General features: G+C 37.1%; 1 protein-coding gene across 2 annotated transcripts in view; it reads right to left on the reverse strand.

Annotated features, from left to right (window-relative positions):
- The window catches only part of SLC5A8 (solute carrier family 5 member 8), a 63,698-nt gene that overhangs the window by 30,353 nt on the left and 7,765 nt on the right, over positions 1–25,580 (reverse strand). For both annotated transcript variants that reach the window (XM_027107323.1, XM_027107324.1), the window contains exons 3-9: positions 23,627–23,678; positions 16,241–16,308; positions 15,113–15,267; positions 12,353–12,493; positions 9,277–9,406; positions 5,375–5,463; positions 4,826–4,938 (exon numbers count right to left, since the gene is read on the reverse strand). In XM_027107323.1, coding sequence (XP_026963124.1) covers positions 4,826–4,938; positions 5,375–5,463; positions 9,277–9,406; positions 12,353–12,493; positions 15,113–15,267; positions 16,241–16,308; positions 23,627–23,678 — 748 coding nt within the window. The remainder of the gene's footprint in view (positions 1–4,825; positions 4,939–5,374; positions 5,464–9,276; positions 9,407–12,352; positions 12,494–15,112; positions 15,268–16,240; positions 16,309–23,626; positions 23,679–25,580) is intronic.

Below are 25,580 nucleotides of genomic sequence, written 5' to 3' on the forward strand. Positions count from 1 at the left end.
CTAATGATGAAAAATCTGAAAGAGAAATTAAGGAAACACTCCCATTTACCAGTGCAACAAAAAGAATAAAATACCTAGGAATGGGTTTCCCTGGTGGCGCAGTGGTTGAGAGTCCGCCTGCCGATGCAAGGCGCACGCGTTCGTGCCCCGGTCCGGGAAGATCCCACATGCCGCGGAGCGGCTGGGCCCGTGAGCCATGGCCACAGAGCCTGCGCGTCCGGAGCCTGTGCTCCGCAACGGGAGAGGCCACAACAGTGAGAGGCCCGCGTACCACAAAAAAAAAAAAAAAAAAAAAAAAAAAAAATACCTAGGAATAAACCTTCCAAAGGAGATAAAAGACCTATATGCAGAAAACTGTAAGACACTGATGAAAGAAATTAAAGATGATACAAACAGATGGAGAGATATATCATGTTCTTGGTTTGGAAGAATCAACATTGTGAAAATGACTCTACTACCCAAAGCAATCTACAGATTCAATGCAATCCCTACCAAACTACCACTGGCATTTTTCACAGAACTAGAACAAAAATTTTCACAATTTGAATGGAAACACAAAAGACCCCAAATAGCCAAAACAATCTTGAGAAAGAAAAATGGAGCTGGAGGAATCAGGCACCCTGACTTCAGACTATACTACAAAGCTACAGTAATCAAGACAGTGTGGTACTGGCACAAAAACAGAAATACAGATCAATGGAACAGGATAGAAAGCCCAGAGATAAACCCACACACGTATGGTCACCTTATCCTTGATAAAGGAGGCAAGAATATACAATGGAGAAAAGACAGCCTCTCTTCAATAAGGGTGCTGGGAAAACTGGACAGCTACATGTAAAAGAAAGAAATTAGAGCACTTCCTAACACCACACACAAAAATAAACTCAAAATGGATTAAAGACCTAAATGTAAGCCCAGACACTATAAAACTCTTAGAGGAAAACATAGGCAGAACACTCTATGACATTAATCACAGCAAGATCCTTTTTGACCCACCTCCTAGAGAAATGGAAATAAAATCAAAACTAAACAAATGGTACCTAATGAAACTTAAAATCTTTTGCATAGCAAAGGAAACCATAAACAAGACAAAAAGACAACCCTCAGAATGGGAGAAAATATTTGCAAACGAAGCAACTGACAAAGGATTAATCTCCAAAATTTACAAGCAGCTCCTGCAGCTCAATATCAAAAAAACAAACAACCAAATCCAAAAATGGGCAGAAGACTTAAATAGACATTTCTCCAAAGAAGATATACAGATTGCCAACAAACACATGAAAGGATGTTCAACATCAGTAATCACTAGAGAAATGCAAATCAAAACTACAATTAGGTATCACCTCACACCAGTCAGAATGGCCATCATCAAAAAATCTACAAACAATAAATGCTGGAGAGGGTGTGGAGAAAAGGGAACACTCTTGCACTGTTGGTGGGAGTGTAAATTGATACAGCCACAATGGAGAACAGTATGAATGTTCCTTAAAAAACTAAAAATAGAACTACCATACAACCCAGCGATTCCCCTACTGGGCATATATCCTGAGAAAACCATAACTCAAAAAGATTCATGTACCATAATGTTCATTGCAGCTCTATTTACAATAGCCAGGACATGGAAGCAACCTAAGTGTCCATCAACAGATGAATGGATAAAGAAGATGTGGCACATATATACAATGGAATATTACTCAGCCATAAAAAGAAACAAAATTGAGTTATTTGTAGTGAGGTGGATGGACCTTGAAACTGTCATACAGAGTGAAGTAAGTCAGAAAGAGAAAAACAAATACCATATGCTAACACATATATATGGAATCTAAAAAAAAAAAAAAGGTTCTGAAGAACCTAGGGGCAGGATAGGAATAAAGACGCAGACGTAGAGAATGGACTTGAGGACATAGGGATGGGAAAGGGTTAGCTAGGACGAAGTGAGAGAGTGGCATGAACATATATACACTACCAAACGTAAAATAGATAGCTAGTGGGAAGCAGCCGCACAGCACAGGGAGATCAGCTCAGTGCTTTGTGACCACCTACAGGGGTGGAATAGGAAGGGTGGGAGGGAGACACAAGAGGGAGGCGATATGGGGATATATGTGTATGTATAGCTGATTTACTTTGTCATATAACAGAAACTAACACACCATTTTATAGCAATTATACTCCAATAAAGATGTTAAAAAAAAAAAAAAGGAAGGCTCAGGTGTCTGTTTTCAGTTTGCCAGAAATAGGACGCAATTCAGCTCTGCTCTGTATAACATGATGGGGGAAGGGAGTAATAAACTTCAGAAAGTCTTCCGAATTTAAGTGTTCATTTCTCCTGGGAAGTAGCAATCCACATCAAAGAGTGTTTTAGGACCTTTAACCTTCGCATAATCTCCATCAACATCCACAAACCTTTCCTGTTAAGCTAGCAAAGAAAGGCAGTTTCAGGACAAGTATTATATTCCCCCTTCTACCGAACTATTTTCCTGAAACTTTATACAAATTCTCAAGCCAACGTCAGTGGTCAGCTTAAGGGATTTTTTTTTCTCTTTTGGCTTTCAGTATTTTCCAGATTTTCTCCAAGTATACATTTTGCTTTTAAAATTACTATGGGAAAAAAAATTTTTTTTATTAAACCCACCCCCATTCTTATTTTTAAAGACTTCCATTCAGCAAAAATCACCTGAAATCTGTTAATATAATTTCCCACACATAATCTTCAAAATACAAAAAATAAAATGAATGAGAAATGTGTTCATCAAAAAATTAGTGCATTCCTTATGTTATTTCTATCTTAACACAAGCACTCACACCTTTGTTAAGCATAGTGAGTAAATAATCTTATTGCACCTGAATAACTTACCTTAATTTTTTCAAAGTGCTTTGGTTGCAATGATTTTTCATGCCTCCAAACTATTCTAAACAGTATTTCCAACATATTTAGCTAAATTCCTCTCTATTTGGCAGCTCATGAATGGTCACCATTGTGGGTTTTTTGTGCTCAAAGTTATCGGAAACATTCAAGTCATTTGCCGTGTTCTTCTCTATGATGTCCTTACTGTATATACCTCAAGATAATGACTATATACAACCTTTCAAAATGAATGAAAGCCTCATCTACACTAGCGGAGCTGATTTGTTATTAAGCATCATCAACATCATTCCTGAGTACCAGTTAGTGCCTCTTGTTTTACATGGATTATCTCTAAACCTCATAGTACCTGCAAAGTGAATATTTTTTGTTCTCATTTTCCATATAAAGAAACAGAGGCTCAAATGGGTTTGCTCAAGGCTAACAGCTAGTTAACTGGTGAAACAAGACTGAGTCTGTCTAGCTTCAAAAGCTTCTATTCGGGGCTTCCCTGGTGGCGCAGTGGTTGAGAGTCCGCCTGCCGATGCAGGGCACACGGGTTCGTGCCCCGGTCCGGTAGGATCCCACATGCCGCGGAGCAGCTGGGCCCGTGAGCCATGGCCGCTGAGCCTGCACGTCTGGAGCCTGTGCTCCGCAACGGGAGAGGCCACAGCAGTGAGAGGCCCGCGTACCGCAAAAAACAAGCAAACAAACAAAAAAAACCTATGCGTTCTACTAAACCACACAGCTTCAACAATCCCATAATGAACCCATCTAAATACCCTTTAGGAAACATTGTATCATTCTGAAATTACGCTCCAGGATTAAAATCAGGTACATAATAAAATGATGCAATGCTAGTTAAATTTAGGGGACACTGAAGAATATAAAGTAAGTACTTATTCCAGGCTACAGTCATGGCAATTATATATAGAACTATGCTTTAAAACAGAATAATATTTACTATGTCTTTGACAGTCTATTAGTGCTATTGAGGTTAAAGATTCTTTTTAAAATAATAAGTTCGTTAGTCATTCATCCCAAAACATGTATACCCAAGATTTGAAAATGAAGAAGGAAGTACACTAGCCAGATTCTTTTGAGTCAGCTATTACAGCTGGGACATCTGGGAACTAAGGTTAAAGACCTTTCCATTCAATATGATACTTAACCCCTAATAAGGTCCTATAATCTATGAATTTAAGCATTCATATTAAATGAAGGAGTTAAGCATACCTTGGACAATTTTATTGATTATCTTCTGGACAGTCTACATGTGCAGAGAGAACAGACAATCAAGACCAGTAAAAAATCATAATGCTCTGTTCCTTTATCTTCAATCCATACACACAGACTATATCTTAAACTGGCAGTGCCCTCTTAGGTAATACAGAAAAAGCATGGCTCTTGGTTCCAAACTAAGAATATTTCTTAAAACTGGGGTGTAAGTTTTAGATGGTACAGGGTTAAATTTCTAACTATGGCTAAGAATTTTAACATAGATGTGGGATAGGAAGAAGGTAGGAAAGAAGGCTAGCCAAATGGCACCCCTGGCAATTTTTTTTTTTTTTTTTTTTTTTGCTGTACGCGGGCCTCTCACTGCTGTGGCCTCTCCTGTTGCAGAGCACAGGCTCCGGACGCGCAGGCTCAGCAGCCATGGGTCACGGGCCCAGCCGCTCCGCGGCATGTGGGATCTTCCCGGACAGGGGCACGAACCCGTGTCCCCTGCATCAACGGGCGGACTCTCAACCAGTGCGCCACCAGGGAAGCCCCTGGCAATTGTTCTTTGTGGTGGCCTCACAATTGTTTGAAGTATGTCTGAAATCCTGATTGCAAATATGGCCATGACTGCATTAAGTCACATGCATGTGAGTGTATATACGCTCACACTCACTTACTCTATATTTTCCACGGAAAAGAATTTCTGGTATTTCTAAAAATCATCTCCCAGAGCTAAAATGGAATTGTGAAACAAAAACTTACTCATTCCTTGGGAAATCCAAGAGAGAGACCTTTCTGAGAGAGATTGGAAGCGAGATTTTACTAGGTCTTCCAGAGTTACTGCTGCTAAGGCATTAATACTGGAGGACACTGTGCTGTAAGGGAAAATCACAATTTTGATTAATAATGTTTAAACTTTAATAATACTTTGATAAGGTAAAAGAAAAGGGAAAACATATTGTCACTTCTAAAATATAACCAGATTTCTACATTACTTAAAAAAAAATTTTTTTATTGAAGTATAGTTGATTTAGGCCTGAAGGCCTATAGCCTGCGCACCGCAACGAAGACCCAACGCAGCCAAAAGTTAACTGATTAATTAATTAATTAAAAAAACAAAAGAGACTGATGACAATATCCAGCCCCTAGAGAGAAGAGTTGGACCAACAGAGAGAAGACATGGAGTACATTACCTATATGAGGGCCATTTGTGCTCATGTCCAGAATTCAGCTTTGTCCCCCGCAAATATCCAATAACAAAAGAAAGATCCCAAAAGGGAAATCTTATATTATTAGAGTCATAGTTCATACCTTAATGTTCCACTGTAAGCACAGGCCACAAAAAGTCCAGGAAGTCCCGGATAATCTTGCAGAATGTCCAGTGCCAAATAAGGCATGAGCTGAAAAATTCCAAAATTTACTCTTGAGTACTATTTGCTATGAAATGAAATTAATTAACACCTCATTTATCTTGTTCTTCTTCAAGAACTGAAGGAAGCTATTCCACATAACTGAAATGTCCAAATATATAAAATTAAACTCTTTACCTGCTAACACTTAAAGAAAAGAATAGCACAGTAGTTAAGGGTACAGGCTCTGGATTCAGACAGATGTGGCTTTTGTTATTTAATTTCTCTGAGCCTCAGTTTCCCCATCTGTAAAATAGGAATAATAATCCTAACCTCACAGAGTTGCTATAAAAGTTAAATTAGATAATCTGTGTAAGTTCTTAGTATAGTACACAGAATAGGCTCAGTAATAGGTAGCTGTTCTCATTCTTTGGAATAATAAATCAATTTAAAGGAAGTATTTTACATACCTCTGTGCTTAAGTAAGAAGAATTCACTTAATTTAACTTTACTTGATGACTCAAGATTATATTTGTGAACTTCAATCACTGTTCAGGATTGAAAATGTAATTATAGCTGCATATGCAGTTGACCCTTGAACAACACAAGTTTGAACTGTGTGGGTCCACGTAAATGTTGATTTTTTTCAATAAATACAGAAAAATGTACGTGTAGAACATCGTATGCAAGATTTGTATTACATAGTATCTCTGCAAGGATAGCCTACCCTTACATAGGCATGAGGTGAGTGACATTTAATATAAAAATAATGTTAGGGTTTTTTTTTTTTTTACTGTTTTATAACTTTGCTTTCAAAGAATTATATTTATATAATTATGTTTATATAATAATATTATACTACACAGTATGCCTCTCTCATAATTGGAGAAACTGTGCATCAACCGATGATCACAGGTGATTTAAAAAAAAAATTTCCAATGCTGTATTATCAATATGACTGTAATACTGTATGCCATCCAAACTTTATAATGATTCATTTATTACCATATAGGCGAGGCTACCACAAAGCAATCGTATCAATTACACTAGGCTATAATAAAGCAATCATATTGCTGCTTTATCAATGCATGACTTATTATACCTGTAAATGAATATGAATTTCTTTTGCACATTATCTTTCATTTTTGACATCCTGTGTTAGTAATAAGTATAACATCTGCAGTGTTTTGTATCACATAAGACAACATTGATGTAGGTACTGACAGAAGATTCATCTTGTAAACAGACAAGGTAAACTTATGGTATCAATCAGTACAGTACTGTAAACGTATCTTCTTGTCTTCATAATTTTCTTAATAACACTTTCTTTTCTCTGGCTTACTTTATTGTAAGAATACCATATATAATCCATATAACATAAAAAATATGTGTCAATCAACTGTTTATGTTATCGGTAAGGCTTCTGGTCAACAGTAGGCTATTAGTAGTTAAGTTTTAGGGGAGTCAAAAATTATACGTAGGTTTCTGTTGTGCAGACAGTCGCTACCCCTAACCCCCACGTTTTTCAAGGGTCAACTGTTGTATGAGACATAGTGATGAGTGGAGAGTAGCCTCACAAAATTCCTCAACTTGTTTCTTTAAAAAAAAAAAAACACTCCTAATACTTGCTTTTTGATAAGTTACCTCTTAAAAAATAAGTATTAAATAAGGATGGGAAGGTGTATGCCTTCAGCATTGTGTTATGTGGCAGTCTTTCGGCAAAACTGGTTTTTCAATCAAAAGAGTCCTAAGAGGATAATTTTCTAGAAAAATGCCCTCTCATTTCATTGAAACGTCATTGATTCCTTCTCCCAATAGTACACAGTGGATGCTATGCCCATTCTCTTCAGCCTCTTTGATCTCATTTAACAACTAAAGCTTATTAATTCTTTATTCTCAGAAAAAGAGAATAACGCTTCTCTCTATATGAGTTCAACACCCATTTTTCCAAGACATCTTACAAGTTTAACTTCAAGAAATATTCTATACATAAGCCAAAGTTAAGTTTCCATCGTTAGTATTAAAACAAGATCTAAAACCCTCTACCCTATCGTCAACTTTCTCAAAAATCTTCGGCCTTATATTTTAGATTCTGAATGACCCCTCAGGTCATTCAGGTCATTCAGGTCATGGCTTCCTCAGGGTGAGCTACAGAAGAGTGTAGCAGAAACATATCTTTGCTCTCTTGGGTTAAGCTTTTGACCTGATCTTCTACTGACTGCCTTACTTCCATTGTAACCCCAGGAAAATGTCAATTGAATTAACTGGTTAATAATCAACACACTAGTGGAATAATTCAGAGAAAATCTCTTTCTTTTTCAAAAATTTATCACATGCTCTCTGAATGATAAATGCATGCATGCAAGACACCCCCTGTGTACAATCTATGACAAGTTGGTCTCAAGGTTAGGAAGCCGTAGGTTTAAAAAAATTTTTTTGTTGTTTTTTGGGTTTTTTTTTGGATTTTTTTGGCCCAGGGGAAGGGGAAGCCATATTAGAAAAAAAATTTAGTCCCTATGGTCTTCACAGATAATAACGATTGACAAAAATCACAAAATATTCTTGACTAAAGAAAATAAAATGGAATAGTGCCTCCAACTTCAGAGTAAATACGATTCTTGGATTCTCTGAAGAAATAGAAAGATCTGTTTATCAACAGGAGGGCAAAGATTAAGGTAGGGTTGAGATACACAGATCAAGGATGCTCTCATTTCCTAACCCCACAAAGTTGCATTTTTCTGGGAGTATGTTATGCATTTACACCAACATAAAGTTCAACGTGTCATCATTCTAATAAGTCCCCTGGGCACTTGATTTACAATCGACTCCAGCAGTCCTGGGTTTGGATTCTAGCTACGCTTTCTGAAAGATGGTCTATGGCATAGAGGTTCAAAGTTAGGACACTGGCGGCAGCCTGCCTGGGTTTGAATCCTGGCTCCAGTTTACCAGCTGGTTATTTAAGCTCTCTGTGCCTCAGTTTCCTTATTTTTGAAAGGGAGATCATCACGGCACTGTTTCTGTGAGGATTAAAAGTTAAAGTTTATATAAAGCATTTATAATCGTGCCTGGCCCATGGTATTTGATGAGTGCTTGCAGCTGTTCTTATTCATTAACTATGTGACCTTGGGCAAATTATACAACCTCTCTGAGATTCATTTCCTTGTCTATAAAATTAGAATTATAGGGTTGTAAGAACTGAAAGAAATAAAGCATGCAAAGCTCTTGGCACAGAACCTCATCACATAGCTGGTGCTCAATAAATGTTCACTTTTAGATCCATTTCCATATCATTTAAAAACTGGAAGGTGGGACTTCCCTGGTGGTCCAGTGGTTAAGACTCAGAGGTCCCAATGCAGAGGGCACTGGTTGATCCCTCACCAGGGAACTGGATCCCGCATGCTGCAACTAAAAAAGAACCCGCACACGGCAACGAAGATCCCGTGTGCCGCAACTAAAACCTACGCAGCCAAATAAATTAAAAAAAAAAAAAAACCAACTGGAAGGTAAACTGCTTATCAATGAACAATCTAAACCCACAAAATGTTCCACGGTACCACAGTTTGTATATAGTTTTGGGCTTTTTTTAAACTGTGTTTATATTTCTACTCCCAGCCTTGAGCTGTTTCTATTTAACACCTACCTTGAAACTTTGCCAGGTATTTCAATATTGTTATTGGATGTAGCATTCTTCATTTTTGCTATAGCTGCTAAAATAAATTTTTTCCACATGCTGTATAGAAGCTAAAGATGATTATATTGTGCCTATTTGCTCTTACTTTACAAGAACATGAACATTCTTTCCTCCCAGCCAACAAGCTTTCTGAATGTCATTCTTGCATGTGTAAGAAACACACGGTACTGGACCTGGTCTGGTGCAGACACTTGCTTGGCTGTCCAAGGATCACAGTCACGGTATCTGGAATACAGGGCGAGCCCACATAGCACTGTGCAGGTCAGGATCAACCAGAGTGCCACAAGATTGATGTAGAGAGACCTAAAGAAGGGAAAACAAACCAGCAAATGACAATTTTAATTTCCATCTCAAAGATGAGGAAAATTGTTACATAAATAGAAGAGACTTTCATGATTATACTCAATAGATGTGCATTCTCTTTTGGTTCTCGAAAATGCTACGGATTTTATTCTGGTCTAACCTTCTGTTTATGATGTATTTGTTAATACTTGGAATAGATGGGATTTTGCCATTGAATGAATGTATCCTCCTGGTCAGAGTTCCATGGGCATTATTATCTTTATAGGGGTGTCTAGTTACAGTCCTTCAGGACGTCTTGTCACGAAATAGAGATTTTAATAGTAAACAGGGCAGTGACTATTACTCATTTTACCTTTAAAAGTGATGCAATTATAAACTGCTAAACACTGTTATCCTTTACATAGCAACTCGTCAGGCTTGTTTAAATGTGGTTTGTGATGCCATCCATTAAATACAGGAAAGGCAAACCTGTATTCCTTGGACAGGTATCTACTAAAACAATGTTCAGCATTTTAATTAATGGTGTGTGCTCCAGTAGAGTGTAAAGGTTTACATAATAGCACTGGAGTCAGTCCTGGGCATAAATCTTAGCTCTCCCTACCATATGTGACCTTGGGCAAGTAATTTAACCTCTCTGGCTCTCAGTTTCTTCATTTACAGCTAGAAATAACAATGCCTACCTCACCGAGTTATAAGTGAAACTAAATAAAATAGTATATATCATATAGTACCACGGCATGTAATAAACACTTGTTAAATGGTATTGATATTATTAGCGTTAATATCATGGAATGCTATGTCTTAATCATCAGTTGATAGTAAATATTTCTCCCACTAGGGTGGCTACATTTTCCCCCCGGGGGTGCTGTAGTGGATGCTGATAAGTTGCCCTAGGCTGAAGAGAGGTCTCCCCACACCCACCAACTCATACCTCCTTCCCCAGGTATGTCATTTTGCATAAATTGACAACTGGATTCAGAGGTTTAAAGACTAAGTCCCCTCAGGCCAACTTGGGACAGTCTGAAGGGTCATCCCAGCCCTGGGGCTCCCCTTGAGGCCTCTGTTGAGACTGCATTACAGTCCAACTTCTCCCTCTGGCCAATCCTTCTTCCTTCCCTTCCTTCTCTGTTCCAGTGGTGATGCCCTAGTAGACTCTGGCATGCTAACCTCCATCTCAGAGTCTGCTTCCGGGAGAAGCTACCTTGCAGCAGGTCCCACAACAGATTGCTCGCCTTTTTCCTCGACTGACTACATTCACCACGTGTTTTGTTATTGTCTAAAAGTACTAGAACTATATCTCATCTCCAAATCATCAGAAAATATACCCAGACACGTTCTCAGTCACCACACCTCACTTATATATGAGTTAACACTTGATTATATTGTTTTATTTTACTTTGATGCCATTCATGTAGATCTGATATTGTACCCAGTCAATCAATGTCAGTAGGTCTTGACTTTTTGGCTGGGACTCATTCTTCCCATGGAGCCAATGTTAAAAAGTGGGAGGAAATGGTCCCCCTGAGCTCTTGTTAAAGAGACACATTGGACTGTTCTGAAGGAAACTGTTTCTTACTAAGAAAGCTCTAATGCTGTTCTTTCAGTTGTAAAATTGGCTTTTTGAGCTCCATGTTCTCAAAGAAGCGTGTTCCCAAAGAAGAGCATGTGCACAATTACTTTGGGAGAGGCATCAGTGCTAATGTAGATGGATTAATGGATATATAAATTATATTCCTTTAAAGTGTCTTAAAGTAGCAGAACTCCTAAGCTCACTTTTGGGGGATTCCATATCCAGTTATCATACTCATATTCATATAGATTTTTCATTGTGGAATTTACCAAAGACAGATAATGTCTAAACCAATTTACTCTCATATATTGACACATGACCTCGTATATTTCTCACATTCCCCTTTGAATAGCAACAGAACTGCCACTCCTCCTACTCCAACCCCCTTGTTACTCTTAATCAAGCTACTTAAGAGTTTTATAGCCCCTAAATGCATAGCCTGATATATCAGCATGAAAAGCGCTAGTCACCAAGCTTATCTGAGGCCTCCTGACAAAGAACCAGCCACTGTTCATACTCTTCGCTGAAGCCAAGATGGGCTGGAAAGTCCCCTGACCATGCTGTCCTTCCCACCTCTGTGCTTTGCCCAAATCACTCTGCCTACCCAGAATGCTCTCCCACACTTCTTCACCTGCCCACATGTGGTCATTCTTCAGGACCTGCCTGCTTGACAGGAATCTCTCACTTATCCCCTGCCTTCACATCCCACGATTTGAGGTGGAAAAAGGAATTCACATTTACTGGATCCCTACCACATGCGTGCCAAACACAGTATTTTATAATACCTCCACGAGTTGTGTGATATCTTATGCTCATTTTACAAGTTTAGAAACTGAAGCTCGGAGAGTCTAAGTGACTCACGCCAAATCACTCCAGTAAAAGTATTAGAACAAGGTTATAAACCCATGACTGTGTCTGAAAATAAAATGCACCAGCACATCTGGCAATATAATGCTCTAGAACATTTCCTCTATATTGTTATACTGTTTCACAGGACTGTTATACCTCTAGTGTTAGTTTACTTTTCACATACTTGCATATATTTTCCTAATTTGATGCTAAGTTCCTTCATGACAAGAGTCATACATTTATCATTTTTTATTCTCTACAGTTCCTCATACAAACAGATGCACAATAAATGCCTATTTATTTGATAAGATTTGTTTTACTTAATAATTGATATAAATCTTTTAAAATATCTGATTTAAAACATACAATGTCACTTTGTTCTATGTGATCCTTTTGTCGTATATCATTTATCTCTTAGAATTTCATGACACAAAAGACTTAAACTTGAGCAAAGCTTTACTTTTGAAAGAGTTTCCATAAAGACAACTGATAGTTATTGATGATTCATATACCATAGTTTGTCTTACATTTTTGCCTGGAATCTGTTTTTACAGGAAATATATCTCTGCACTTGGGATTGGTTGACTCCATAGATGCTGGTCCATGTGAAGGTCCCTCCTATAACAATCGTCCAGAATGTGTGTCTTTGCAAAGGGTTAGGATTAAAACTAAATGAAAACAAACAGAAAACAAATTTGAAGTCCCAGCCAAACACTACAGAAGTCTTCCTAGAGTAATTTTGGAATCAAGCAATGTATACCTACATAAACATAAATAAATATTTATAAATATACATACATAAATATGTACCGATTAAGTAATATAAAAGGTAGAAATATTCTTAAGTTCAATGAAATAAAAATTGATACTTTCAGAGATTTGGAAATTCTGGATGGGACAGGGGGAAAAAATGAATGTTCCAATCATTCTGAGCATTTATAGAAATTGTTCTCCCATGGCCATAGGAAATCATTTAAACAAGTCTGCTATGCTGTAATCAGAGAGGAGCATGAAGCTGAAAAAAGAGAGAAAGATTCCTAGGTACACTGCAGCAATAGAAATGGTACTGAAATGAACACAATATTGACACATTTTGTGTGTGTAATTCCTCTCCTAGCACATGTATAGTCATAGTTCTACTTTATATTCAAGCTTAAGAATTCAATTAATGCAGTTTAATGGTTTTCATGTCATTATAATCTGTTCTTAAAATGCTCTGTGCACAAACTAAGTACTCATAGTTCAAAGTCATTATGACATTTACAAAACATTGCTACAAAGAAAGCTCAACTTCCACATTCAATACATCTTTTAATCCTTCTTAACGTATCACCTTGGAAGGAATGAGTCTGTTCATCTCTCATATACAATATAAGCTTGAAAATTTTCTGCAGAATTAGTTTCAATGGAAACTTTCTGAAAATTACGAAATTCTGCAATTCCACTTCAAAGCTTATATTTGAGATCAGTTGAGTAAAGTGCTACATATTTATGCATTTTCCAGCCTGCTTATGGAAAGATAAGAGCCTCTATTCCATCCTCTAACACTTAATATCAAAGTCTAAGAGTTTTAAGGGTGTTGGCCCTTTCTCCCATAGAGAAAGTAGCTACTATACTAGCTAATAAAAGTCAAGAACCAAAGGGTTCAGCGAGTTACTTGAAGGAAGTAAGACAAGATTTAAAACATCCACTTCAGTGGTTTTGGCAATACAGAATACATGTGTCAACTATAGACCATATAGAAAATACCAACACAAAATCCTTCCCTTCATTTATCTCAACAAGGGCAGATTTATTGCCCACCATATTCTCAAAACATATCTGAATAACAAGGGATATGCAATAAGGCTTTTCATTATTCCTTAATTGTTGACAACCTTGTAACGGTCATAAAAATGTCTAACTTTTTACTTTTTAGAATCTCTTACTGATGTATAAGTTATCGTTTCAATGCAGCAATGTATGTACTCTTTGTATAAAGTGACAGTTACTTTGCAGAAAAATGACTGACTCCACACCCTTTCCCCTCAACCTAGCTGACTAGGAAGAGATCTGGGAGTAATCCAAGTCTCCCAAGTGGCCACTGGCTGTTTCTGCCTCTTGGTATCCATTCCCCCTTCTTCTGGTAACAGCAGCCTAGGTTTGCCTTGGGGAAACGACCATTTCTCCATTAAACAGTCTAAATGGTGGTCAATCAAAATGTTCTGCTCTGCACTAGCTACAGGATGGAATCATGCCCACGCTAGGTCAACTGGAGGCTCTCTTCCTTGGAATCTGAATCTTGCGGTAAAAGAAAAAAAACTATTGAGAACAGCTGAAGTTGATTCACTATAATTCATTCTTGCACATTAACACATTGACCCTGTTCAATTTCTGACGTTCTTCTCATACATTAGCACCTATTTTCAGAAAACTGGAAGAGAGCCACCAAGTGCAAAATGATTTTCTTTCCTTTTGCCAATGATTTCAGCTTGCTTATCTCAGAACAGGGCTGCTGAAAGAGAAAATAATTTGGTCTATGTCAAAATGAGCACCCCCTGCACGTTGAATGTGATGTACAAGGAAGACACTATTGATCCCAAAGAGAAGGTGTTTAAAATATTCTTTTAAATTGTGTGATATATTTGTGATGAAATATCTAGTTTATCCATTAGCCTTCTTTAAGAAAACTAAGTAGTTGTTGAAGATGTTACACCTTATGCTATACTGAGACTTGAGGCATCAGCTGTAACTTTTCTAGTCAATTTTCGAGAAATAATATTTAATATATAATGTACATTATGTAACATTTATACACATATAATACACACATATATATGTAGCATAATAATAATATACTATACAGTATCAGGGTAATTTTAAAAGAGAAATTCTCTAGGCTGCTTGAAACAAAGAACTGTCAAAATGGAATCACTGGCTTTTACTGTTTTTTTCTTAAGAGGTTTCCTTTTCTTCTCTGTCTAGTATATCTTCCCTTATTTCCCTACCCACACCTTTCAACCTATTCCAGACTTTAATATCTGGAAGAAAATACTCTTTTGCTATCAATCCCTTCTCAGGAGGAAGCACCATCCTCAGCTCCACGTAGCTAACTACCAACTGACTAACCCCTTAAAGACCTGGTGGAAATTCCTTACGCATGAACTTCCCAGCTTCAAATTTCTGTACCACACCCTTAACGGTTGGTTTGTTTTCTAATGTAAACTTACTATTTCAGCCAAGAGATTTTTTTAACAGAAAAAAACAAAAGGAATGTTATATTAACCAAGAAGTAAATAGCAACTTACTTCCAGAAGTTTAATCTTGCTCCATTATAGGCATCATTTAGAATAGTACCGATTCCACCTTGAATCAATGCAGCCTGTATAATCAAAGATGCAAATCCAGCCACCATGATCCCAACTTGAAAAACATCTGTCCAGATAACCGCTTTAAGACCACCCTTTGAGGGGAAAGTACATTAGGATTAATGCTTCTACCAGACATTATTAAGCATCTACATGCTTATACACCACGCTGGAGAAAGATAACGAAAAATGGATCTTGGCCAAGAATTCTCCCCGGGGAGACAGTCAGGAAGGTATTACTTAGACCAAACTTTCAAATATAAGCAGAGTCCAAGATGTAAGGTCCTCCCAATAGAGAAAATAGCATGGGCAAAAGCTTAGAGAGGTTAAAATATGTGGCAAGTTGAGTGCAGCCAGATATATATTTTGGAGTGCCGTGGAGTGGTGTGGGAATATTGTTGGGAAAAAAATCCAGAGTCAAATTGCAAATGGCGATATCATAGATTTTAGCCTATAGGCAGGGCTGAAATTCAACCAGGATGCACAAAGAAGGACATACCAGTTGCTGAAAAAACTAAAATTGTTTTGTACTAGCCACTGCCACAAACTTCCCGATGTCCCCCTCCAGTCCCTGAACCAGCCCCTCCTTGAGGACCTTGTCTTCCAAAACACTGAGCAACTAAAGGATTAAGACCTAGAATATCAGGGGTTGCATAAGGCTTGCACCACTGCTAAGGATCGGCAGCCATGATAATATCAGTGCCCATGCCATACTGGTTCTTACATATTTCGACTGTTGTTCCTGCCTAAAGGCAATGGGAAGTTATCTCAGGTTTCTAAGCTGAGGAATATTATGAGCACAGCTATAGTAACTCAGCAACAGTGAGAGTGAATTAGGAGACAAGGTTGGGGACCACGGCATGGTTCAAATGAAAGAAAAAAATATCAGTTATGATCAATGTCCTACAAAGGATCAAATTTTACCCTGGACTGAATATTCCTTACCAAAAAAGTTATACCGTGGGAGGCAGGTATGAAGAACCCAGATTGCAGCACGCAACGATTGAAATGTTCAGTTTTGCAAAGCAAGTGTGTAGGGTGAAAGGAGAAATAATGTTCTTGACATACCATAGTGCAGTAGAATGTGCAGACCACACCAGTAGCCACTACAGCACCCCACAGATTGAATCCTGTGACTGTAGAAGAAAAGAAAATGCACGTGTAACTATGAAACATATATAAGCACTTCTCAAAAAATCATCAGGGGGAAGCTATACCATTTATTGGGCACCTACCTCTACACCCACTTGCCATAAACTAGGTCCAAATATCAAAAAATGTACCAAGACAAATGGAGTTTAAAACTTTATTTGATGAGTTAAATACACCTGGCTTCTACCCTCAGGCACCATATAGTATCCAACACTGGCTAAATCAAATACATGAAAAAGCATTTATATTGCAATTAAGCTAAGACACCACTTGATATTGGGAGGTAGTTACCCAGACTGAATGGGGTCATAGGATATTTGTTGTCATGGTTCAAATAAACACATTATTCTACCAGTCCATGAAAGGCAAGTTGTGTGTGTTAAAATGGGGCCAAGATAGAGAAAAGTCTATATAATTTGTTACCATTTATTTAAGAAGTAAAGGGGCATATTATATATTTTTAATGAAAGGATAACAACTCTATGCCCACAGATTTGAAAATCCAGATGAAATGACCCAATATCTTGAAAGATACAATTTGCCAAAACTCACACAGGAAAAAAATAGATGATCTGAATAGACCTATATTTACTTTAAAAATTGAATCAATAATTAATAACCTTCCAAAACAGAAAGCCCCAGGCCCAGAGGGTGATGAATTCTACTGAATATTTAAGGATGGAATTATACCAATCTTTTTCAGAGGACAGAAGCAGAGGGAATACTTTATAACTCATTCTATGAGGCCAGCAACACCCTAATACCAACCAGACAAAGACATTACAAGAAAAGAAAACTACAGACCAATATCTCTCATGAATATAGATGCAAGAATCCTCAACAAAATATTAGCAAATCAAATTTTAAGAGCATAAAAAGAATTAAACACCATATGCAAGGCTGGCTCAACATTTGAAAATCAATTAATGGAATCCACCACATCAACAGACTAAAGAAGAAAAATCATATTGTCAAATTACTAGATGCAGAAAAAGCATCTGACAAAATCCAACATGCATTGATGATAAAATCTCTCAATTAACTAGAAACAGAGGGGAACATTCTCAATCTGATAAAGATTATCTACAAAAAACTTACAGCTGACATTATACTTAATGGTGAGCCACTCGAAGATTTCCCACTAAGAACAGGTACAAAGGAAGGAAGGAAGACATAAAACTCTCTTTGTTCACAAATGACATGATCATCTTTGTAGAAAATCTGAAATAATTGGCAAAGAATCTCCCAGGTCTAATAAATGATTATAGTAAGTTTGCAGGATACAGGTTAATAAACAAAAGTCAATCACCTTCCTATATACCAACAAAAAACAGGTGGAATTTGAAATTTAAAGCACATTTCCATTTACCTTAGTACCCCCCAAAATGAAATACTTAGCTATAAATCTAACAAAATATAATATATACAAGATGTATATGTGGAAAACTACAAAACTCTGATGAATGAAATGAAAGAACTGAATAAGTGGAGAGATATTCCATGTTTATGAATAGGACAACTCAATACTGTCAAGATGTCAGTTCTTCCCAATTTAATCTACAGATTCAGTGCAATCCCAATGGAAGTCCCAGAAAGTTATTTTGTGGATAATGACAAACAGTGGATAATTGAAAAACTGATTCGAAAGTTTATATGGAGAGGCAAAAGACTCTGAATCGCCAACACAATATTGAAGGAGAAGAACAAAGCTGGAGAACTGACTGTACCTGACTTCAAGACTTAATATGAGGACTTCCCTGGTGGTGCAGTGGTTAAGAATCCGCCTGCCAATGCAGGGGACACAGGTTCAATCCCTGGTCCAGGAAGAGCCCACATGCTGCAGAGCAACTAAGCCTATGTGCCACAACTACTGAGCCTGTGCTCTAGAGCCTGCGAGCCACAACTACTGAAGCCCGTGCGCCTAGAGCCCGTGCTCCACAACAAGAGAAGCCACCACAATGAGAAGCCCGTGCACCGCAATGAAGAATAGCCCCTGCTCACTGCAACCAGAGAAAGCCTGCACGCAGCAACAAAGACCCAATGCAGGCAAAAGTAAAAAAATAAAACTAAAAAGTAGAAAAGACTTAATATGAAACTAGAATAATCAAGAGAGTGTGATACTGGTGAAAGAATAGACAAATAGATCAATGAAAAAGAACAGAGAGCCCAGAAATATACCCCCATAATTAAAGTCAACTGATCTTTGGCCAAAGAGTAAAGTCAATTCAATGGGGCAAAGATAGTTTCTTCAACAAACGGTGCTGGAACAACAGGAGATCCACATGCAAAAAAAATGAATCTAGACACAGACCTTACACCCTTCACCAAGATTAAATCAAGATGGCTCATAGACCTATATATGATGTTGCCTTTTTAGATAAAACATCAAAGACACAATCTACGAAAGAAATAATTGATAAGCTGGACTTCATTAAAATTAAAAAACATATGCTCTGTGAAAGATAATATCAGATGAATTAGAAGATAAGCCACAGACTGAAAGAAAATTTTGCAAAAGACATATCTAATAAAGGATTGTTCTCCAAATTATACAAAAACTCTTAAAACTCAACTGTAAAAAAAAAAGCCTGATTTTAAAATGTACCAAAGACCTTAACAGACACCTCACAGAAGAAGATATATACATGGCAAATAAGCATATGAAAAGATGCTCCACATCATATGTCATCAGGGAAATGTAAACGAAAACAAGAAACTTATTAGAATGGCCAAAATCTGGAACACGTACAACATCACACACTGGCAAGGATGTGGAGCAACATAACTCTTTCATACATTGCTGATAAGAATGCAAAATGGTAACAGCCATTTTGGAAGATAGTTTGGTGGTTTCTTACAAAACTAAACACATTCTTATCATCCCGCAGTTGCGCTCTTTGGTATTAACTCAAAAGAGTTGAAAACTGCATATGGAATAGTCTCTCCAAAAAGTTGAAATGAAGTCTGAGAAAGCTTCTAGATCTAGTTCACAAGAAATACAGTTCACCAAAATGACTCAATAAGAACAAGAAAATATGAATAACTCTATATTAAAGAAACTGAATCCATATACCAAAACCTTTCTATGAAAACAAACAAATATCAGGCCCAGATGCCCACACTGTGAATTCTTTCAAGCATTTAAGAAGGAAATACACAGTTTTATACAAACTCTTTCAGAAAACAGAGGCGGGAACACTTCCCAAATCATATAAAGCCAGTATAATTGATACCAAAATCCTGACAAAGACATTAAAGGAAAAGTAAATTTCAGGCCAATATTCCTCATAACCTGTAAAAATCCTTAACAAAATATTGGCAAATCAAATCCAGCAATATATAAAAAGGTTAATACATTATGACCAAGTAAGGTTTATCCCAAGGATGAAAATTGGTTTAACATTTGAAAATCAATATAATTTTCTACATTAATAGTGCATTAAGACAAAGAAGAGAAATAAGAGGCTTGCAGACAGGAAAAGAAGTAGTAAAACTGTCTCTATTCATAAACAACATGAAAACCATAAGGGATATGCCAAAAGCCTATTTGAATTAATGAATATATTTAGCAAGTTCTCAGGATAGAAGATCAACATATAGAAGGCAATTGTATTTTTCCATACTTGCAAATGAATAATTAGAAAATGATATTATAAAACAATACCATTTACAATAGCATAAAAAACATCAATTACCTAGAAATAAATCTAAGAAATATGTACAAGACTTCAATATCAAAAACTAAGAAACATTACTGAGAGAAATTTTAAAAGGCCTGGGTAAACGGATAAATAGGCTATGTAATGGATTGGTAGAATATTTTCTTCTGTAAAGTGACGGGTCAAGTCTTTTGCCCACTTTTTGCTAGGTTATTTGTCTGTTTTGTATTCATTTTATTATTCTACGAGCCAGTAAACTCAACATCAACAGTCATCAGAAAAATACAAATTAAAACCACAATAAGATAATAGATCATACAACTAGAATGGCTACAATCGAAAAGACAAATACAAAATCTGTCAAGGACACAGAATAACTGGAACTCTCACACATCGTGGGGTGGGCATGCAAAATGATAGAACCACTTAGAAAAGCTATCTGGCAGTTTCTCGTAAATTTTTTACATGCACCTACCCTGTGCTGGGTCAGAATAGTGTGTATTTAACTGTATATTGCTTCCAGGTATTCATCCACTAAAAATGAAAACGTGTGTCAAAAAGCAAAGCAAGGGGCTTCCCTGGTGGCGCAGTGGTTGGGAGTCCGCCTGCCGATGCAGGGGATGAGGGTTCGTGCCCCGGTCCAGGAAGATCCCACATGCCGTGGAGTGGCTGGGCCCGTGAGCCATGGCCGCTGAGCCTGCGCGTTTGGAGCCTGTGCTCCGCAACGGGAGAAGCCACAGCAGTGAGAGGACTGCGTACTGCAAAAAAAAAAAAAAAAAAAAAAAAGCAAAGCAAGACAAAACAAAACCTGTATAATAATGCGCTTAGCACTCTTAATTCAAAATAGCCTAAAACTGGAAACAACCCAACATCCATCAACAACAGAATGGATAAACAGATTTTCGTAGATGTATATGATAAAATACTAGCAATAAAAAGGAATGAACTACTGATACATGTAGCAACATGAATGAATGCCACAAAAACATTTTGTTGAGCAAAAGAAACCAGATGCAGAAAGGCACTATATAAAATCTAAGAACAGGAAAAACTAATTTATGGTGATGAAAACTGGCTGCTTGGAATGGAGGTGGTGATTCATTAGAAAGAATCAAAAAAATTTTTCTGGGATTTGATGATAGAAATATTGTATATCTTGAGTTGGGTGGTTGTCACACAAGTACACAAAATTGTTAAAATTCATCCAACTGTGCACTTAGGTTCTGGGCATTTTATTGTATATAAGCTACAATATATCTCAATAAAATATGGTTTTCGATTTTAAAAAGCAAGAAAAAGAAACGTAGGAGACAAATGAAATAATTACAATTACATGAAATTATCTGGATCCTGACTCTAACAAACACTGAAAAAAAAATCAGGGAAATCTGAACACTGACCTTATATTGATGACAGTAAGGTGTTAATGTTAATGTTTTAGAAACGATAAAGGTACAATTGTGTTTAAAAAACACATCCTGGACTTTCCTGGTGGCGCAGTGGTTAAGAATCCGCCTGCCAATGCAGGGGACAGGGGTTTGAGCCCTGGTCTGGGAAGATCTCACAAGACATGGAGCAACTAAGCCCGTGCACCACAACTACTGAGCCTGTGCTCTAGAGCCTGCGAGCCGTAACTACTGAGCCTGTGCACCACAACCTCTGAAGCCCACATGCCTAGAGCCCGTGCTCCGCAACAAGAGAAGCCACCGCAATGAGAAGCCTGCGCACCACAACGAAGAGTAGCCCCCACTCAACACAACTAGAGAAAGTCCATGCGCAGGAACGAAGACCCAATGCAGCCAAAAATAAAGAAATAAGTTTATTTAAAAAAAAACAAAAAACACACATCCTGGTACAAACGTCCAGTCATGGAATCCATAAGTCATCGGAATGTAATGTACAGCATGGTTAATAATACTGTATCGCATATTTTAAAAGTTGTTAAGAGAGCAAATCTTAAAAGCTCTCATCACAAGAAAAGAAATTTTGTAACTATGTATGATGATGGATGTTAACTAGACTTATTGTGGTGATCACTGTATTATATACAAATATTGAATCATTATGGTAAACCTGAAACTAATATAATGTTATAGTTGATTATACCTCAATGAAAAAAGTATGTAAAAGACATACGGAATTCAGATGAAATGATAAAATATCTCAGATTTACAGCAAAATAATCTAGTGAGGGAAATAGGAAGTGAATTAAACCAAGAGTTGATAATTATTAGTGTAGAGTTAAGGGTCCATTAGGGTTCAATACACTATTCTATTTTAGTGTATGTTTGAAGTTTTCTGTAATTAAAAAAAAAAGTTAAAAAAATTGTATCTAGAGAATGTTAAGTTCCAATTCAGCTAAACAAGTTTCTATGGAGTATCTGTTGCACACCAAGTACCCTGTCTATGCTTGTGTCTACTCCCTTGGTACAGTAAAATACACAACTGGTACTCAAAGGGTCAAAATGCAGTCCTTGGATCCTAATTTACTCCTAGGGAGTGGCTCAATAAACTGATAAGAACAGAGTTCTTGAAGCACTGAAGGCAGTGCTTTCTCACGCCCAGAACTGCACTTTAAAACTCGAAAGCCAACATCTTTAGTTACACTTAAAGCCAATAGGTAACTTATGAAGTTTACAGTTCAGCTCTTTACATATGAAGTGATCCAACCATGATGTTGGTAATATTGACATGGAACAAGCCTGACATTCAGAATTCAATAGCACATTATATAATGGAGTTCTTCTTTGTAACAATACTGTTGTGCTTTATTATCTATGTATTATGAAATCAGGAAATTAGAATGTGGAGTTAGCTGGGGTTTTCCATTTTCTTTCTTTTTTTTTTCTTGTTTTCTTTGGGGTTGTTTGTCCATTTTATATTAACTGGAGGAACTGTACCACATTCTTCCCATCACAGAGTCCACTTGTCCATTTTACAAGGAAGTTTTAGAGATAAATTCACTTCTGATTGATAAGAATTCAGGGAACATGGAGTTCCCCTGAAGCCTTCTGAAGGTATGAGTAACACACACATTTGCCACAATAAACAATCTCAGTTTCACAGCTATTATCTGCCCAAATCTAGAGAGTACAGTAATCTGCTGATCACTACAATCATCACACATTGGTTTATAGGGATACTATAGCCATCTGTCCTTTGGTCACTAGGAGCAATCTGATATTTCAAATCACACAGATCTCTGTTTCTTGTATTTTGGACCACATTAGAAATGGGGAGAAGGAAAGTTTCTCTCCCTGCCAGATTTTACAACGGGACCGAGTCTGAGCTGAATAACACAGAAGCCTCTTGGAGATGGGCTCCAAGTTATAGCCACAAAGGGAGGAAGTGCAGTCTTTCATGATTTTGACTACAGGGGGCGTTCATTCTGAAGGGATGGAGAATGGCTGGTTGGCACATCCCAGAGAAACACTGCCCAGTGAAGTCTACAGATCTTTTGAAGCTATGATCCAGGAACCCAAAGAAGCTGCTAGTGTAGACACTGAACCCACCTGGCCCACCTCAAGCTGACGCAGGTTACTGGAAGCATTCCTGCACCTCCCCATCTCCCCAAAGATAGAATAAGGTCTGTTAAAAGTGAACCCCCGAATGAGAGTGACATATTGGTAACTCTAAAATGTACCTTGATTCAAAGCCAGGGCAGGGGCATAGATAACAATTCCAGTATACAAAATCTAGGGGGAAAAAGAAAACCAAATAAACGATATGAATTACAAAATGAAATATTGATATTTTTCTATAAATTTAATTATGAATTAAAACTACAGTTTCAATAGACTTAATAAAATTTGCTTGTAACTTGAAAAATGTTATTTAAGTGAAGTTGACTCTCCTTTTCCATTTGTGGTGCGGTCATAGGTCACAAAAATCTTTTATGACCAATTTTGTGTAAAAATATGGACTTTTCATGTTGTACTTAGTGCGGATATTCACTGATACATCAATTCAAGTTTGAAATCAATTTTCCTAGATCTAGAACAATTAGAAAGAGAGAAAGAATACAAATTTAAAAGGGGCTGCTTCCTCATTCATATGCTTTCAAGCTGTTGTTAATCACTGTATAATTAATTGGGAAAACAGTGAAAATTGTGGAACCTTGTTTGTAAAAGTTTGCATGACCACTAATTAAACAAAAGTGTAAATTTGCCCTAAAATTTCCTGAAAGCCAACAAAAATTCTATTCTACCTTTTAAATATTATTTATTATTTTTCATTTGTACACTTAACAAATAATTATTAATCTGGGGTACAACAGTAAGATAAATATGTTCTTTTTTCTCAGAATACCATTTTCATTGCATTTGATCTTTCAAATACATAGAAGCTAATTCTATGATTACTGTATAAAACATAAGAAAAAAATGTTATATAGTAGTTGAATGATTAAATTGCATGAGTGATCTATGGAAGTAAGTCTTTCAAATAGCAGATTCTAAAGCTCCCCTCTTTTTTGCAAGAATGAACTAGCTTTTCACAGTCATTATTCTGTCCAAGTTAAAGATTTGAAAATGTGACCACAGGCCACCTTCCTAACATTTGTCTCCACGTTTTCATTTCTGTTGGCACTTCTAACGATGATCCAAAGAGTGTCTGAACTCCGCTGTCGAATGCGAGCTACCAGCCTCAGCTCTGTGTCAGAATGTCTACCAGACCCCAGAGGGCTCTTTCCTTTTATACTGCAAGCGTTAAGGACAGATACAATTTAAGTTACATAATTTACAAAGATGTAAAATGGAGTCAAGTTAAATAATTGCAAAGGCACTCTGTCCTGCTGTAGCAAATGTTTGGGTAGCTTTTGAATGGAGAAATGGAATTATAAAAACGGATGAGAATGAAAACTCCTTCCTGGACCTCCGTTATCAAACTCATTCTTAAAGCACTTAGCCGCCAAGAGGAAGATAGGTCTAAATGATGTGACAATGATAGCGATAAGCCTCCAGCAGCCTGGACGAAGGGTGGGAAGCGTTCTCTGTCACTGATTGCTTGGCAAATCTTTGCTTTCCATTTGTGCCAAGCAGTAAATCTACACTCGCACATTCTTGAAGTACTGGATTGTGTAGTTGGCTTTAAAAACTCCTCCAGAGTGCACGATTTTGTTGTTTTATATCAATGAGTACATCAGTTGGGTTTTACAGTTCGATTTTTAAAAGAGAGCACTGATTCATTTTTTAAAGTATGCTTTCAAACAAAGAAAATTATTACCTAATGTCTTCCTATGTCAGTTAATTTTTCCTATTAAGTTTATTGCTCAACATGTTGCAAAATACTATGAAACGTACAACTTGTTTTCCCTTTATTACAATTCCTACTATCAGCTACTACAGTTCCTTCAAATATCTTTGTCATCTTAGTAATGCCCTTACTGTCACTTTGGTGGGGACAGAGGGAGGTGTAAGAGGGAAAACCATACTTTCCTAAAGTAACGTAAGTGTTGCTTGATCAATATACTATTCCATGTTTACTTAAATCATTCTGTTTTCCCAGGAAGTAATGCATTTGCTGAAACACTGTTCAATGATCTTAAGGATTAATGTTATGTAGTGACAAGTGTTTTTCCTTTTTTGTTTCCTCCTATT

Source organism: Aethalodelphis obliquidens, unplaced genomic scaffold, assembly GCF_003676395.1.
Source record: "Aethalodelphis obliquidens isolate GAN/ISIS:26980383/991018 unplaced genomic scaffold, ASM367639v1 scaffold8, whole genome shotgun sequence".
Lineage (NCBI taxonomy): Eukaryota > Metazoa > Chordata > Mammalia > Artiodactyla > Delphinidae > Aethalodelphis > Aethalodelphis obliquidens.